At 57.5% G+C, this 17,654-nt stretch overlaps 1 protein-coding gene across 2 annotated transcripts; it reads right to left on the bottom strand.

The window, feature by feature from the left end:
- Positions 1 to 8,770: 8,770 nt before the first annotated feature.
- PSMF1 (proteasome inhibitor subunit 1) lies at positions 8,771 to 15,901 on the bottom strand. 2 transcript variants are annotated; one of them, XM_064391245.1, is made up of 7 exons: positions 15,729 to 15,901; positions 14,536 to 14,688; positions 13,916 to 13,998; positions 13,174 to 13,350; positions 11,942 to 11,995; positions 9,959 to 10,117; positions 8,771 to 9,845 (listed from the first exon to the last, which is right to left on the bottom strand). In XM_064391245.1, exons 1-7 carry the CDS (start codon positions 15,855 to 15,857, stop codon positions 9,794 to 9,796), a joined length of 807 nt encoding a protein of 268 aa, XP_064247315.1. In that variant the 5' UTR covers positions 15,858 to 15,901; the 3' UTR covers positions 8,771 to 9,793. The 2 variants fall into 2 exon arrangements, with proteins under 2 accessions (XP_064247315.1, XP_064247316.1); XM_064391246.1 differs by lacking the exon at positions 15,729 to 15,901 and adding an exon at positions 15,381 to 15,403.
- Positions 15,902 to 17,654: the final 1,753 nt, after the last annotated feature.

Below are 17,654 nucleotides of genomic sequence, written 5' to 3'. Positions count from 1 at the left end.
CATCCATCTGTGTCAGCTCCAGCCACCCCTGAGAGAAGACAGTATGTTTGCACATTTAGGTGTCAGCAGCCAGGAAAAAAATAGTTTTTCACCCTCTGCTTCATGCTTTCCATGCTTTATATTCAGGCAGAACAAGCAAGGCTCCCGTTGCTCCCAGGCACAGCCCGGAGCATCAGCTGTTGCCATATCACAAGGCACCTGAGGTTTTCCCTGTCTCCCTGGTGTTAGCTGAAGATAATGAGATCTTAATTATCACCAGGAAAGTGCTGAGCCTCATCCCAGTGCGGCTCTGCATCTGGTCATAGTGGCAAGCAGGGCTCCATCCCTCCAGCTGCCTTTGGGCTGGGGCTCAGGTGTTTGGGGAAGGAGAGGGATTTTTGCTATAAACCATCCTTGGAGTGGTGTATCCCCAGCGGGGACCTGGAGGAACCTCCCACGAGCCCCAGAGCAGGTATCCACTGCTCTTCCAGGGCACCAAACCTGTCTGGGAACTCCATGCCCTGCAAGAGGGGAACCACCCTCACTTGATGCCCACTGTGCAGCTCCAGCCCTGCCCAGCACCAGGGCTCATGTCCAGCCCTGCCTGCCTTGCTGGTGGCAGCAGCTCCCAGGAGCAGATTGCTGGATCAGAATCCACCCCCTCATCCATGGGGAGCACTGGGATGTTGTGTCTGGGGTGCACAGAGACTGACAGTGACAGGCAGGGAGGCTGTGATGTGCTGGACATCTCTCCCAAACTGCTGGATCTCTCAGTGACGTAGAGCCAGCTCCTGAATTGCCCGGCTGCTTTTTCCCTGACCTCCAAGTCACCTTGAGCCGTGCTGGCTGCGGAAACTTGCTCTGCCATGAGATGCTGTGAATGCTAAGGAGGCAGGAATGAAACTTCACCTCGGTGGTGAGGCTGGATAGGGGTCAGCACTGCCAGGGGACACCAGACAGCTGTGCACTCCCCAAAATTGGGCTGTGCTGCACAGGGCTGTACTGGGGAGCAGAGCCAGCCTGCTGCTCCTGCTGTTCTCTTCTGCCTGTCTGAGGCTCCCATTTGCTGTCCCTCTCATCCATGTTCAATCATTTCATCTGAGGAGTGATATGTTCCCATCCCTGGTTCCCTGTCTGGCTCCTTTACCCTGTTCTGTCTCCCAGACTCCTTCCCTCCCTCCTCTTTCCTTTTCTTTCCAAGTCGTCTGTCTCTCCCCTCCAGCACTCCTGCAGTTTCATTGTGAATTTTGGCAGTGCTCCCTCTGACCTTGGCTGTCTCCCTCTTCTCTTTGCTCCTGCACTGGCAGCATAGATCTTGGCTGTCTCAGTCTCTCCTCCCCTTCTTTAGTGCCAGCACCTTGGGGATGGAGTGGCTTTTGCCAGTCCCCATCCTCATGCTCAGTCACTCAGGATCAGGCTGGGGAAGGTTTTTGGGCTACCCTAAGGCCCCTTCCAGCCTGGGGTCCCCTCCAGCTCTCATCCAGCAATGGCAGTGACATCCTGGGGCAGCAATGCCAGCAGGACACATCCCTCCACCTCATCCCTCACAGGTGGCCTCTCGAGCGTTGCTGTGGGATTGGGGTGCAGGAGCACCCCCTGGGCAGCATGGAGCCCTGACCCCGGGCAGGCTCAGCCCTGTCCCTGTACGAAGGCAGGGGGGAGCCACAGCAGGAGTGCTTCTGCTTCTGCCCCACAAATCCCCATCCTGGCCAGGCTCCTGGCCTTGGCATCCCTGGGTGCACGGGCAGCCTCAGGGCTTGGGTGCTCCAGAACAGAGACTTGACCACAGCTCTGCTCGGGAGCAAACTGGTGGCAGTTCTGTCTTCCCAGGGAATTTGGCGATGGTGAGGCAGCAGATCTGCTCCTGCCCATCTGTTCACAGAGATATGCCTGCCTGCTCCAAATCCATCTTTTCCTGCTGATTTGGGACAATCTGTGTCCCATGACCTACTTGTCTCCAAGCATCTCCTGCCTTCCTGCAGAGTGGGTTGGTACTAAAGACTCTCTAAATGTAGTTAACGTGTCAGGATGCACTTACATTTATTTTTAATTCTGCTTCTTTCTTGGCCCACTTCTGGCTACATCTCTGGGGACACTGCTGGGAAGCCTCTGTGTTTCGTAGAGTCACAAAGTCACGGAATGGTTTGGGTTGGAAGACACCTTAGAGATCATCTCATTCCAAGCCCCCTGCCATGGCAGCTCCGTGCCCCTGATGCAGCTCCAAGACTGAGAGATGCCATGTGTTGGTCCAGAGTGTTCCAGTCAGCGTCATGGATAGACACTGTGCCTGGATAGGTGCTGAGCCTGGATCGTGTTGCCCTCAGAAAATGCCCTCTTTATTTGTGTGGCATGCTCTAAAACTCTCTGACCCTTTTTTATCCATTTTAGCTGTATCTAACAGAGACTTCAGAGAAAATCCCTGCCCTGTCATGACACAGGTGGCAGGAGACTCCCATTTGACATCTCCACACAGAGCAGTGCCCAGACACTATGGATAACACAGAGCCGAGTGTAGCTGCAGAGGAACGCGCTGTGTGTGGGGACAGCATTCAGGACACAAGAGGGGCAGGGTGCAGAGCACAAGCAGCATCCCTGCACCCCAGCACTGAGCTCACCCAGTGCCCACAGTACTGGGTGTGCTTGTGGAGATGCTGGAAGCATGTGAAGGTGTTGAAGGGAATGGTAAAGCAATGGACAAACCTTCCCGGCAGCTGTCAGCAGCCCACCCGCTATTGCTGGGGATTTATATCCACATCTCCAGGCACTGCTCCAAATGTGGAAATAGACCACGTTGTATTAACAAACGAGGGAAAGCGTGCGGCTGCCAGCAGGTCGCTGCTGGGGCACGTGCCTGGGTCTGGTGCCAGGTCAGGGAGAAGAGTGCAGGCACTGACAGGAATGCTCTGGGGAAAATGGAATAAATAACGTGAGAGTGTGTGTGTGTTGTGTGTGTGTAAAGAGGGGGCATTATGCCATGGGACTGCAGTGGGATTGTGGTGGAACCTCAGGGGCCACGAGCTTCTCTGTCCCAGGCTGGGGCATATCATACCTGGCCCAAACCCAGGTCAACCCCTACTTTCTCCTGGAATTTGGGGACAGGCTGGGCAACATCCATGTGGAACCTCTCCCTGCTGTCTTTGGGGTTGGGGCTGCTCATGCTGCAGCCCCAGTGTCCCCAGCCCAGCTCCACCTCATGTCCCACAGGGGACTGCTGGCTGTGGAGCGCACGTCCTCCAGGCAGACCCCACACAAACCCCACCGCGCTGCTCTGTCCTCTCCAAACCCCCTCCCCACGCAGCCCCCGGGGTGCCCACAGAGGGGTCCCTATTGTTGCACAGGGTACGTGCACAGCAGGTGCGGGTGTGCACCCGGGCGTGTGCATGTGAGTGCATGTGTGTGCATGTGTGTGCCCCCCGTACGTGTGTGTGTGTGTGTGCGTGTGCGTGCGGCGGCCGTGCGCGACCGCAGCTCGGGGCACCCACCGCCCGCCCCGCGGCGGCACCGGCACCGGCACCTGCCCGGGGAGCCGGGGAGGCGGCGGGGGTAGGCAGCCCGACGCGGGGGACCGCGAGGGGAAGCGGGGCAGCTCGGTGCGGGCATCGGCGGGGAGGGCAGACCGAGCGGAGAAGCGGGAGCGGAGCACGGTGCACGGAGCGGGGCCACAGCCCGGTGCGGGAGCGGGGAACGGGGAACGGGAGGGCAGAGCCCGGCGGGAGAGTCCGGTGAGGGGCAATTTAGTGGAGTCACAGGGACACAGGTGCCCACAGGGGGTTTCAGACGCGTTCGGGAAGGTGGGTCGCGCGGCGGGAGCTTGGTTTGGGAAGGGGGAGAGCCAGGTGGGACGAGCCGGTTCGGAGAGGCAGGTGAGGGTTCAGGGAGGGGGAGCAGCCCGGTCTGGGGGTCGGTTCCGGGGAAGTGGGACAGTCCGGGGGGAAATCTCAGCTCCCAAGGTTGCCCGGTTCGGCTAAGCGGGACCCCAGGAGGAGGAGCAGCCCGGTTCGGAGACCTGCGGGGTGGGGCTGGTAGCCCGGTCAGGGGAAGCGACTCCGAGGAGGGGAAGCATCCCGGTCGCGGGGTTCTCCTCTGATTTGGGGTGGCATCCCGGTTCGGTGACCCGTCTCCGACCCAGAGGAGCATCCCGTCCCGCGTCGACCGCTCACCTTCGGCCGCGCAGGCCGGCGGCGCTTCCATGGCGTCCCCGCGGGCGGCGGAGCTGCGGAGCCCGGACGAGGCGGCGGCCGCGGGTGCGGGGGCTGGTGCGGGCGCGGGGGGGCCGGTGCCGGCGGGCCCGGGGCTGGCGCTGGCGCTGGGCTGCGCCCTGGGCGGCGCGGCGCTGGTGGTGCTGGCGGGGGCCGTTCCGCGGGCGGCGCGGCCCGACCCCGCCGTGCCGGCGCGGCAGATGGAGCGGCTGGAGGCTCGGGCAGCCCGGCTCCGCGCCCGCCTCGACCGCTGCACCGTGGCCGGGCTGGCGCTGCTGGCCCTGGGCGGGCTCCTGCTGGCCGCCCTGCTGCTGGCCGCCGCCGCCGCCCGGCGCCGCGCCCGCGCCGCCCGCCGCACCGGTGGCACCTATGGCTCGGTACGGCTGCGGCTGCGGAGGGTGTCGGCTGAAGGGACGCGGGCGCTGCTCGAGAGCCAGCTGAGCCCCCCGCCCCAGCCCCCCGAGGGGCCCGGCTCCTAGCTGTGCGCACCCCAGGGACCCCCCGCCGCTGGCAGAAACGGGGTCCCCTTGCCGCACTCCGACACCGATACCATTGGGTGAAACTTTGCCTACACCAGCCTTCAGCCACCATTCTCACCTCCTTGAACCCTCCTTGAATGGTGCTCCGGCCCAGCAGCACCGGACTGATGGGGCTTTGGGGTATTCCACCAGACTGCATGGCCCTGGCCTGGGTTGTTCCCCGCCACCAGCACTGGGACAGCATGGCCTTGGGACCTCCTGCTGCCTCCCCAGCACCTTCCTGGATGGGATCCTGCCACCAGCATCATGGCAGTGGCACAACCAAGGCAGCCAAGGGACTTCTGTGCCATGGTCGGTTGCAGCCTGGGCTGGATGTGAGGCTGAGCTCCTTCCCACAGCCGGGACCTGACTGCTCTTCCCTACAGATCTGTGTCTGCCATCAGTGACCATTTTTAGCAATAGTTTCCTGTAAAACTCTGGCACAGAGCTGCTTGCACTGCTTCGGGCAGAAGAGGAGGCAGCAAGCATGCCCACCATCTGTGGGGTGGGGGTCCAGCCCCCTGCCACCCCCCAGCCCTCACACCCCACCAGCTCCAGCCACACATCAGGATGAAGGCCAGGACACAGCCTGCACCGTGCCAAGCATCCCTCTACCACCAGCAGCCCTGGAATGGCCTCTTCAAAACCCATGGTGCTCTGTACAGAAGAGAGCGGATGATTCTCAGTGCCTCGAGGTGACGTGGTGGCTGTGTCCCATGCTGGCCTGGCAGTGCTGCTGCTGGGGTGTCCCCACGCCAGCCCTTCTGCTGATTCAAGGGCCGTTGTCTGTGGTGTGAAGGCAAAATTGCATCTCGTCATTAAAGCACAATGTTCTGTGGAAAGAGAAATGGGTACGAGCAGTGTGCTGGGAAAGGGAAATAATTATCCCACTGGAAAATGCAGAGTCACAAAAGGTGCTGTTTATCATGAATTGCTGCCAGTTTTCAATCCATCCCATAAGCTACCCACTTCAGACATTCTCGGGCAGGGACAAGTCCCTCCAGACAGCCTGACACAAAGAAAAGTGATTTTTACATCTGGTTGCCTGGGTTGGGTTTTATTCCAGGGTTTCCAGTGTCTCCTTGTATGCTGGGAATGGTGTCCTCTGCCTTGTGTTTCCATATAATGCTTCACAGATGATTCTTCCCGCTGCTGTGAAGTGCCACATGCCGCCCTCCCTGTCACCACATCACCAGCCATGCTCTGTATTTATTGCAGGATCCCAGGAAACAACTTTGAGTCACCTCACACCTGCAATCCTGGCACCCAGGCACCTTTCTCTGGGATGAAACCACACTTGGATTGAAATGGGTGGCTGTGCCTCACTGTCCCCAAACAGGCATTGTCTGTCCCCAACAGCCCTGGGACAAGTGGCTTCAATCAGAGCCTGAGGGGGCAAATGAAGGGTCCAAGAGAGCAGGGGGGCAAATGTCATTGTGGCTGTCACTGAGGGGCTCGAGGGTGGAGGAGGGGGTGATGCTCTGGGAGGGACGGAAGAGAGGGAAGGAAAGGGAAGAAGAGAAAAGGGGGAGAAAGGGGGAGCTCTGAGTCTTCCTAAGCAAGGCTCTGCCCTGAGAAGGCAGATGTCCCTCCTGCAACTCAGCGCTGGCCCTGCATTTCTGGATTAGTAAAATAAAAGTGTTAGATGGAGAAATCATCCTCATCCCTTTTTTGTTGCTTTAAATAAGATGGAAGGAGTGTTTTCAGGATGAAAAGCTGGCTTGGTGAAGGTTACAGCTGTTAAGCACCTGCTGTATGTGAGCACAAGAAACACTCCCATGGATTAGGCCATGAGGCTGCTCAAGAAACTGCGGGAAGGGGCTGTTGTTGCTTTGTCAGCACGTTGCTAGAGTGTGCCTTGAGTCCCTGCAGGACTGGGGGGAAGCCTCTACATATGTAGAGTTATATTTACAATAAGCAAACTGTGAAGGAACAGTGCCATTAAAGAAGATTCCCACTGGGAACTCCAGGGCTGGGATGTGATCTTGTACATCCTAGGCTGAGGTGTAGGGTGGCAGAACAGGGCAGAGGGACATGGAGCTGTCTGACCTGGCTGTCCCTTCATCACTCTGGCAGACACTGAAAGAGGCACTAGCGTGTGGTCCTTAATGTGCAGGGGAGTAGTAGGAAGCAATCCAAAATATTTCAGAGTGCTGAGAAAAATCTGGCTGGGAAAGGCTGATGCTGTGCTGCTGAGTGGAAGGAGGGTCACTGGCTCTCCAGTCCCTCAGTGCTGGTGTTTTGGGGGTGTCTTTCTTTGTGCCAGGGGTGAGCAAAGCAAGCAGTTCCTCACAACGGGGGCTGCTTTGTTTTCCTGCTGGGCCACACACACGGCTTCCCTGCACCCAGGATCCAAGGGATGTAGCACCGGCTGCAGGGTAATTAGCAACGCTGGGGTTCTGCCATCCCATCGGGAGCATGCAGGCAGGTGCTGTGGGCTGGGCGGGCTGGCAGATGGCCTGAAGGACTCTCTGGGGATCCTGAGCCATTACCAATAATCCAGCGCCTCTCTTCAAACGTGTAGTGGAAGTGCTGCTGCTGGAGGAGGGAGGCTGAGCCTGTGCCAAGACCGCACACCCAGCCCCAGCCACTCCTCACAACCTCCCCATAAAAATTAACACGGGGTGTGTTACTGTGCTCCCGTGCATGTTAATGTTTCCTGTCGCTTAGGGCAGAAACAGCAGGGATGGGGACACATGACTGAAGGCCTGAAGTGTCCCTCCTGCTGAAGGGAGAGCTGGCCCTTGTAGCCACTGTGGAACAAACCTGCAATGGGGGCGGCTGCCCCCCAGCCATTCCCAGGGAATGGGGTTTGTGCTGGCCACAAGCCCTACAGATGGAATAAGAAATGTGCTTGGGATCACTGGTCCTCAGGAGCCACCTCTGCCACGCTCCAGCTCCTTTGGTGGCACCCAAGCCAGCTGTGGTGACGGTCTCCTGTTCCCACTGTCCTGTGACACATAGAGGAGGATCCTTGCCTCATTTTACCCATCCTTTCTGGAGAGTCGATGGCTCAATCCTGCGAGCCCAGAGGCTCAGGCAAAGGCCCGCAGCAGACACTTGTCCCCTTTGGAACCCACTCCCCTCCTCTGCCACCTGTTTCCCAGCTGCACAGCACCCCGGGCCCGCCGGGGCCGGGCGCTGCAGACAAAAGCCGGTTCCTCGCCCTGCCGCAGCCTCTCCCGCGCTGCCTCGCTTTAATTAGCCCCATCAAAGCCGGCTGCGTCCCTCCCTCCTGGTAGGTCGCAGAACATGATTAATTCAGGCACAGAAAACAGCCGCCCCCCGCAGAGAGGGCCTCTCGATGAGGCCAAAGCTGTTTCCTCTCCCCCATCCAGTCTTTCAACCCCAGCAGCAAGGCTGGGAGCTTCTTTCTTCTGGAAGGAAGCTGGGGATAGGCACAGGCTGTGCCAGGAGCCGGAGGGGACAAGCAAGAGCAATGGCCTCAGCGAGCCTGCGTCTCTCTCCATCCCTCCCATGCTGCTCTGGTCATGGGCATTGCCCACAGCCCACCCGTGGGTCTGCAGTTGGGACTCCCCCCAAAAAACCTCTGGGTAGTACAGTGGGTCTGGGCTCAGAACCAGCCCCTCCACGAATGGGGGTCCATGCATGAGCCCTGGGGAGATGCAGGGGTTGCTCCAACTCCTCCCAGCACCAGATTTCTCCAGCTGGTCTTCCCTGCTTCCACATGTGCAGGGCCCAGGGTGGCACACACCATAACACAGCTTTATTAACCGCATTTGTAGGCAAAGAGGTTTTAAAAGGAAAAAGCCTTTTGGGAAAAGAGATAGATGGGGGGATCCCTTCCCCCTTTATATTTCTGCCAACACAGCTGTGTGCAGTGTTCTAACAGCACTCAATGCCCCGGAGAGGCAATTACTGCAGGAGCAGGGCTGGGCTGCTCTCCACTTCATTTTCCTAATACAGTTACATCCTCTTGGAAAAGTGCTGCTGCTCAGGGGAAGGTACAAAGCGAGCTCCTAACATGAATCCTCTGCCTCGGGAAGGGCTCTGGGGCTTCCCTTTGCACAGCAGGGAACAGAGGGGCCACCCCAGTATGCACCAGCACAACACTGTTGTCAGGTTTTTATTTCAGTCTTACGAACATTCTTCCAAGAGATCAAACACGAGAAGAAAAACAGTTTGAGCCCCTGACAGGAGAGATGAGCTGCAGGCCCAAATCAACTGAGCTGGGGAATCTATAAGGAAAGGAGGCTTCTAGAGAGCTCAGAAGCCTGAACCAAGCAGATCTCACCCATTCTTCCCAAGCCAGCCAGGCAGAGCCACACACAACAAGACTGGCAGTATGAAAACATGTTTGAGAAACCCCTTTTGCACAGCTCCCTCCCTCTTACTCCAGATCCATGCAGTGCCCAGTGGGCACCCCACCCCACACTGCCTGCAGGGCTTCACAGGCACCCCAGGAATGAGAAACACCACTGCTTCAGGGAAGAGAGGGGCAAGGTGAGCCAGGAATTTAATCTATGTCTCTCCTCATGCACATCAAAGGCTTTTCTGGTGCTGCTCTTCAAAGCCAGTAGGCACAGCTGTAATCCCAGCTGCTGTTGGGGGTCTGCCATGGAGACCCTGTGGGCTGGGCCTTCCAGCCCTTCAATCAGTGCCTTGCTCAGATACAGAGCAAGAGAGAACCCCACTCTGTGGGGAGCCTGCTCCAGCTGTCCCCTTCAGGAGGTTGCTGTCATTTCCTGCAGAGGAGCAGCAAGGAGCCAACTCCTTCCTCATACCCACCACTTGTGGGACCCCAGCAGCAAGCTCTGCCACGCCAGAGAAGCAGAGAAATCCCACAGCACCCAGGCTGTTCCCAGAGAGCCACACCCCACACTCCCAACTTGCTGGGTGCAAACAGCTGGGCACCCCCAGAGGAGCAGAGAAAGAAATGACCTACTACTGCCTCCTCTTCTATTCTGCAAACAGGGAAGCCTTTATAGCTGATGGGACACAAGGGAATGTGGCCCAGAACGGACAGAAGGAAAATGCTGCTGGAAGATCACGTCCATCAGATGAGGAGTGAAGAGGCAAAGTGTCCCTCCCCTGCTTCCCAGAACACTAGTTCAAGAGCAGCCACGTGGAGACTCCTCACATGAACATGTCATCGTAGCCTGGAGGAGGAAGGTGGTCAGGATCCGGCCTGGAAAGAAATTCAGAGCAGAGTCAAACAGAATTGAGAGCTCAGGCCTGCAGGAACAGGGATGAGCTGGGATCCAGTGGCAGGCTGGAATACCAGCATGGCCAAGCACCTACCCGGATCGCCCAATTCCTATGGGGCCAAAGGGGTCAAATCTGGCGCCTGGTGGAACAGCTCCTGGGGGAAGCCGGCCTGGGATGCCCGAGGACGGGTCAATGCCAGGATGAGGGATGCCAGAGCGGAGAGGATCCACAATCATTCCCCCACTCCGACCTCTGGAGAGAGAAAAGGCAGAGAAGGAGATGAGATTGGCACTGGAGAGAGCTGAAGAAATGCTGAGCATGGGAGCATGAGGTTAACTTGACACGTGGCATGTGGAAAGGAAAGCTCCCAGGACCAGCCAGTGAGGCAGCCCATGCAGACAGAGAGCCCTGCAGAGAATCCCAGAATTGTTTGAGTAGGAGGGGACCTCGAAGCTCATTTCATTCCAACTCCCAGCCACAGGCAAGGATATCTTCCACTAGACCAAGTTGTCCCAGGCCCCATCCAATCTTGAACACTTGCAGTGATGGGGCAGCCACAGCTTCTCTGGACAACCAGAGGTCTGGGGTCTCATCATCCTTACAGGAAAGAATTTCTTGTCAAAATCCAATCTAACTTGGCCTGCTCTCAGTGGGAACCATTCCCCTTTGTTCTGTCACTTCAGGCCCTTGTCTGAAGTCCCTCTCCAGCTCTCTTGGAGCCCCTCTGGGCACTGTAAGGGGCTCTAAGGTGTCCCTGAAGCCTTCTCTTCTCCAGGCTGAACAGCCTCAGCTCGCTCAGCTATCTCCACAGCAGAGGTGCTGGCTGTTCCCTCAAGAGCACCAGACCTGCAGACCCACGTTCCATCCCTGCTTCCCGTCCTGCCCTGCGCAGTGTTGCAAGAGCCGGCCGGGTTCCCACAAGCCTTTCCAAAGAACTGCCTGGAAGTCATTTGCTGACCACGGCGGCTCCTCGGAGCTGCCCCACGCTGCGAGTGCCATTCCTCATGCTCGGCTTTGTGCAAATGTGGCTGCAGCCTCCGGACACCGCTGCCATCATGCAAGTCATTAACAACCGTGCTAATGAGTTCCATTAGGCTAGAACAGCTGCCCGAAGTGCCCCGGGACAGCCAGGTCCCATGAGCATATTCCTAGGAGTCTGTGTCTCCAGTCCCAGCACTGGCAGGTGTCAGCACACAAATCTGCTTCCATTTACCATCTTTTTTTGTCATTTACAGAGAAATCTCTGATGAAGCGCTGGAGGCAGCAAGAGAAACAGGGACACCCTTCCCCCAGAATGAATCCCCTCTCCTGGTGCAATCAGGTTTCCTTCCAGTCCCCCCAGCTCCAGGCCTCTCTTTCCAGCTGAGCAGGGACATTTTTAGCTGTCCCTTTTCTAGCCAAACCCATGGAGAAACAAGTCTTGCAAGAGGGGAAAAAATGCCATCCCCACAGGAGAGTGGTTCCAAAGAGGAGTCTCCTCTGGGCTGCATGACACTCCACAACGACACCACAAGCTGGTTATTGTCTGACTGTGTGCTTTTAACTGGAGTGGAAGATGACAGGTTCTCCTTGCCTGACCAAACCAAATATCAAGGATATATCTGTGAAGCTCAGTCTCCCAGACAGCCCAGCCTCTGCCCAGGCTTTCTCCAAGTGCCTCAGACAGCCGGGAGGCTTGAAACAGGACTTGAGAATCTGTGAACTCAGCTTTCAGCCTCCCCTTCTGCAGACTGCTGGGCTGGAGACACAGCAGCTGGTAACGGTTTAAATTAGAGGCTTACATTCACTTAACGACGTATTCAGCTTTGATTTACTGCAGGAATTACTGTGTGTTAAATGAATACAAGCTGATTATTAAACAGACACAGATTGCAACCTATCATCTATGCAAGAGACGGGATCTTATTATGATATTAGAACCATATTGAGCTTTAGCAACTGTCAATTGGTCCCTCACAATGTGCACCGAGCAACTGCCCCCACTCGGAGAGACTTGGCTGGATACTGTTTCGGTGGTCTCCAACCACCCCACATCCCCCAAAGCAGGGCAGGGTGTGCTTCAAGAGCCATACTCACCCAAAAGGGTCCAGGTCTTCTCCACCAACAGCAAAGGGACTCAAGGGGGAAGGTCTGAAACATAGGACACAGCACAATGTTCAGGAAGAGCAGAGAAGCTACATGCAGCTGTGCCCATGGATGCTCTCCCATGGCAAACAGTGCAGCACCTGGAGGGCCCTGGCTCTCTGGGACCCTGCATGAGGGGGCTGCCATTGGGAGCATTCCCTGCTCCAGGTGTTGCTGGATGAGGACAGACGTGTGGCAGAAGCTTGCTGAGATAAAGGGAGCCCTGTTTCCCCTGCTGTTCCCACTGCTTGGAGCAGGAACTGTCCATGTATGTCAGGAGTTTCCATGTCAGGGGATTCCTAAGCAGTGCTGGGCTAGGCCAGGCTCTCCAGCATGTCCCAGCCTGAGACACAATCCCACTTCTGGAAGTGTGGGGACAGTGGGGTGGTGGGCCTGCAGCCAGCTGGCACATCTCCCTGTCAATAACCCATGCCAGTAAGATGGTGTCAGAGCAGTTCCCAGCTCCAGCCTGTCTTCCCAAGCCTCTCCACAGAGCCTCTCACACCCTGAGTGGCAGTAGACATCAGTTGGGTGACACACAAGCCAGAAGTCACAGCTGGTCCCCAGGAGATGCAGAGTCACTGCAATGTCTCTTGACTTCCAGCCAAAGATGATCAGTGTGTGTGCAAGAGGAGGGAACCCCCCTGCCACATACAAGGGACAACTGGAAGGGGCCAGGAAGGGATGGCAAAGCAAGTGCCATGTGTCCCCTCTACCCAGGACTGCCAGCAATGGTTCCAAGGGCAAAGTGGGGTCAGGAGAACAGGAAGAGGAAGTCTTGCACTCCGCCCTGGCTGGGTGCACCTCTGGTGTCCCTCTCAAAAGCTGCTCAGCCACACAATGGCACTGTCCTTCCCACTGATGTCCTTGCTCTGCCATCCCCAATGGTCCCTCTGCCAGCAGGAGCAAGGCCACTGTCCTTCACCCCCACCTCACCTCCCAGCCCCAGCCTGGTTCCTCCTGGGTCTGTCAGTCCAACACACAGCTCCAGAACAGCCCATCCCTCTCCAACAACCAAATCAAACCCAAGTGCCCAGGCTGATCCAGCTGGGGAAGGTCTGGATCTTTTCCACTCCCCATCCCACATGTGCAAGATGGGGACATGACATGGAGTTTGGGGAGCTGTGCCAGGACCTCATCCCCTCTAACAGGGGGCTCTCAGCAGCCACACACCCTTTCCTCACCTGGATGGGGCCCTTGTGCCCATCGGCTGCCGGGGAGGGAGCCGGAGCGGGTTCTCCTCCCAGGGCACATCCTCTTTGGACTCGGGCTCCTTTCTGGCCTTTCCTGCAGGGGGCCCAAGGGGAGCAATGATGCCTGAAGTGATTCTTGTCCTCAGCTCCTCGGTGTTCTTGTACACCCTGCAGCAAGGAGAGGGGCACTGGGGTGGGGTCCAGGACATGGACATGCTGCAACAGGCACAGGGAGAGGACAGACAAGCCCAAAGTGTCCCTGGCACAAAACATGTCCCCCACTGGCAGCACAGAGGGGACAGGAAGGGGTAACAGCACACAAGGCCACCAAAGCCTTTACCCCATTTCAGTGCCACCCAGCCACTCCCTTCTGCTCCAACCCAACCAGTCTGCACTGGAGGAAAGCACATGACACTGTGGATGTGGCTGAAGCTGTCACATTCCTGGGCAGTGTCCACCCAGCACAATGCTCTGGAAATAAATGTGCTGGCCTGGCCTGTTCCCAGGTGGGGTGGCCTTCCCCTGGGCTCCAGCCCATGATCCCACTGTCCTTTATATCTCTCATGCCAGTGCAGAGGAAGGCATGGGACAGAGTTCTGGCTGCATTTCGGGGCTGGCCTGGTTTTGAACTGGGGAGTAAGTCCTCCAGCTCCTCCCAACCTGATTTCTGCCCCCCCTCTCCATGCCAGCAGGAAATTTGCTCCTGCAGAAAATATGAGGAAACTGAAATTACTTGTGGAAATCGTCCAGGTGCTCTGGGTTGATGTAGTCAGCCACTGCCAAGGTCACATCTGCGACCTTCTGAGATTTGCAATCCTGGAAAAGCACAGGTAAAGCAGAATGAGCAGCCTGGCAGAGCTGGGAATGAGGGACAGAGAAGCTACAGAAACAGCCCCAGGCTTGGGATACAAGGAATGGGGGTCCACCTGCTTCCCACCATATCCCTGTGCTGTGCCTGAATCCTCAGGAGCAAACCCCAGTGTACAGCAAGATTTTCCCTGCTCACCCTCCCCAGTTCAGGCTGCAGAGGGTGGAACATTGAGCAAAGCCACCTGGAGCAGCTGCTTGTTGGGGGCTGTAGAGAAGTCCTGAGCTGGAAAAGGGACAGAAGCAGGGCAGCTCCTGTGCTGGACTGTTAAAGGCCAACTGTCCCACTGCCCTGACACAGCCCGGGTTTGACCATCTTCATGCTGGGCCACATCTGACACAAAACCACCCCCTGGCTCTGCTCTATCCTGAGGGGCAAACACCATTTCCAGGCAGAACAAGCAAAAGCCAACATTTAAGAAATTGCCCCTGGTGTTCTTTTCAGCCAAAGGACCCCAAACCCACAGGGGCCACATGTGTGCTCACCATGACATTGAGGATCATACTGTCCTCCACCATGATGGCTTTCAGCAGCAGCTCATGGGCATCATCTGTGGACTTGTAGCGCAGTGTGTACACCTCCTTGTTGGCTTCCCAGCCAGCAGGCAACAGCTCTGACTTCCTTTCATCAGGACCTGGCTGCAATGGAACACATGGGCTGCTGAGACCCTGCCCAGGAGCCCAGCATGACCTCCTAGAGCTGGGGGTCTTGGCTGCACAGGGAGATCCAGGAGGGAACTGAGGTCTCTGGGAGGGGATCCCTCAATGCCTTCCAGATTTTGACAGGACAAGCAGGTATTTCCTAGAGCTGCCCTGCCTGCTTGCCAGCCTCCCACAGCATCCCTGTACTGGAAGAGGAGGACACAACCAGCAGGAGGAGGTCACAAACACCCACACAGGAGACAATGCTCTTCCCTGTCAGACACCTTTCACCTCCCCAGCATGATCCAGAGCTGTCTGGGGCATGGGGGAAGGCTGTCATCATGTCTGTCCCAGCCCCACATCAGTGTTTCTGGGGGCCCTGCCCTACAGTGTCCCCTCCTATGATACTGAGGAGAGTCCTTTGCTGTGACAGTGCCCTGCACCCCTATTACCCCCCAACACCACATCAGGTACTCTCCCAACACCCATCAGGATCCCAATTCACTAGACTCCCATTCTAGCACTGGGTCCAGAACTAGACTGCCCCACTCTCTGATATTACCCCAGTACATTTCCTCCTCCGCACTGGACTGGACACCCCCCTTTCCTTACAGACTTCTGTCTCACCACCACTTGGCACTATACTAACTTCCTTGGCACTATACTTCCTGGAATTATACTGATCGTACCAGCATCAGAATCTCCTGTCCTGCGACATCCCACAAACCACCCCCAGGATCACGACCCTCTGCGCCCCCAGCACCGGGACTCTCTCAGCACTGCCATTATCCCAAGAGCGGGACCCCCCAACACCGGGACACTCCCAGCCCCGCAGCCCCCCACAGCAGTACTGAGGCCCCTCGGACCCCGCACCGGCCCGGGTTCCCCCAACACCGCCGGCGCCGCCCAGTTCCCCTGGCCCAGGCAGCGGTCGCCCGGCTCGACCGCACGGCGCCGGGGAGCGGCGCTAGGAAAGGCCGAGGCTTCACCGCGGCCTAGCAGGCCTCTGCGGCGGCGCTCCGCGGCTCGGCCCGTACCTGGTCGCCGGTACCCAGGCAGCGGTAGCCGTGCTGAATCAGCTCCCAGTGGATGCCGCAGACCAGAGCGTCCTGCGGACGGGAGATGGCGGGCCTTGCCCAGGCGTAGAGCGGCTCCAAGCCGGCCATGGCTGCTGCGGGCCGGGGCGGAGCCGAGGCCGCACCGCCCCTCACTAGAGGGCCCCCGTCCGCCGCGCTGGGCCCGAGCCGCCGCCTGAGGCCAGCGCTGCTGCGTGCTTTGTTGTGCTCGGCAGTGCTGAGGCTCTTCGGGTTCTGGGGTCGGTTTCGGGCCCCCCACAACAAGAAGGACATTGAGGGGCTGAAGCAGAGAAAGGAATGGAGCTGGGGAAGGGGCTGGAGGACCAGGAGCAAATGGGGAGCGGGGGGAACTCAGCCTGGAGAAAGGGAGGCTCAGGGGGGAACCTTCTCTACAGATCCCTGGCAGGAGAGAGCAGCCGGGTGGGGGTCAGGCTCTGCTCCCGGGGAACAGGGACACGACAAGAGGAAACGGCCTCATGTTGTACCAGCAGTGGTGTGCTTTGGATATTAGGAAAAATTTCTTCGCCAGCAGGGTTAGTGGTGGTTTGGTTGTGCTGGGGCAATAGTTGGACTCAATGATCTAAGTGGGCTTTTCTAACCCAAAGGATTCCATGATCCTGTGAAGGGTGTCTGCCCAGCACCATCCAGCAACCTCCAGGTTAGTCACTCTGAGCCTCCTTCCCTGCTCCTGGCTCTTTCTTGTCATCAGAAAAACATTTGAGTCCATGCAGGGTCTGCTTGTGCTGCCATAGCAAGCCTTCATGCTGACACCAAACGGATCAAAGCACCAAACAGCCATTGATGGGTTTATTTCATCCCTTCCATGACTCCTTGTCTGGGTTGTGTGCTTATAACACCTAAATTCTATTGAAATTGCCAATGAAGGGCATTCAGGGGCTTTTTTTCCTTGCCCCTGGGCCAGAGCCAGTGTCCTCAGTGTGGCTGGCAGGAGGCTGGGGCTCGGGACAAAGCCAGGGAGCACCATCATCTGCTGCTTTCCTAATCTGAGCTTCAGGTCCTTGGGGGATGCTCATCTTGACTTCATTATGCGTCAATTAATTAACTCGAACTGCTCCCTCTTTCCATTTCCCTCTCAAGAAGTCACTGAGGCTGAACAACCGACCACAACCCGGCAGGTCCCATGGGAGTCACTGCCAGGAGACAGCACACCTCCTGCCATACTTTGCCACTCCTTTTTTTCAGGGAAGACAGCTGGACTCATCAGGAAAGCTGCTGTGGGTTTTCCACAGGGCTGGGATTTCAGCACAGGAGCTCCATGAGAGAGGCATCGAATGGGGATGAGTTGGGAACAGCAGGAAATGCCTCAACCGGAGCTCCTCCATCACTCAGATGTGATTCAGAGCAGCAGCAGCATTTCCACCCCGTGGCTCGGCTCACTCCTGGGCAGCAGCCGCGGTTTCAGGCTTTGATGACATCCACATTTCACTTTCCCAGCCCAGCTCGGCCCTGGGTGGGCCAGGAGCTACCAGTGACTCCGTTTAAATGCCCAGTTCTGTGACAGAGTTTGAAATCATAGGTCTCCCTCCACAGGGATCTGGAATCCTGTATCTCACTGCTGCTATTGGACTCCCACTATGTTCCTGCAGAGCTCAGGTTCCTGCAGGTGCAGGAGCACAGGGCGTTTAGGATCAGTGGCCTCAGGAGCTGTTGGTGTCTCAGCAGGATCACACCAAAGCTCTGCTGAGTGCCTGCCGAGTTTTCCGTTTCCCATCCAAATTTCTGCCATCCCTGTTCACCACCATCCACTCCCCACCCTCTCACCCCTCACTACCTGCTCCCATCCAGCCCTCAGCTTGTCCTCCTGTGGCCTCACCTCCATGTTCACCCTTGGTTTATTTTCCCTCACTGTGATATGTCAGCTGCCCT

The sequence above is a fragment of the Passer domesticus genome, chromosome 16 (genome assembly GCF_036417665.1).
Source record: "Passer domesticus isolate bPasDom1 chromosome 16, bPasDom1.hap1, whole genome shotgun sequence".
NCBI classification, from domain to species: Eukaryota; Metazoa; Chordata; class Aves; order Passeriformes; family Passeridae; genus Passer; species Passer domesticus.
The sequence above is the reverse complement of the archived record's forward strand: the minus strand, read 5'-3'. Positions and strand labels throughout refer to the sequence as shown.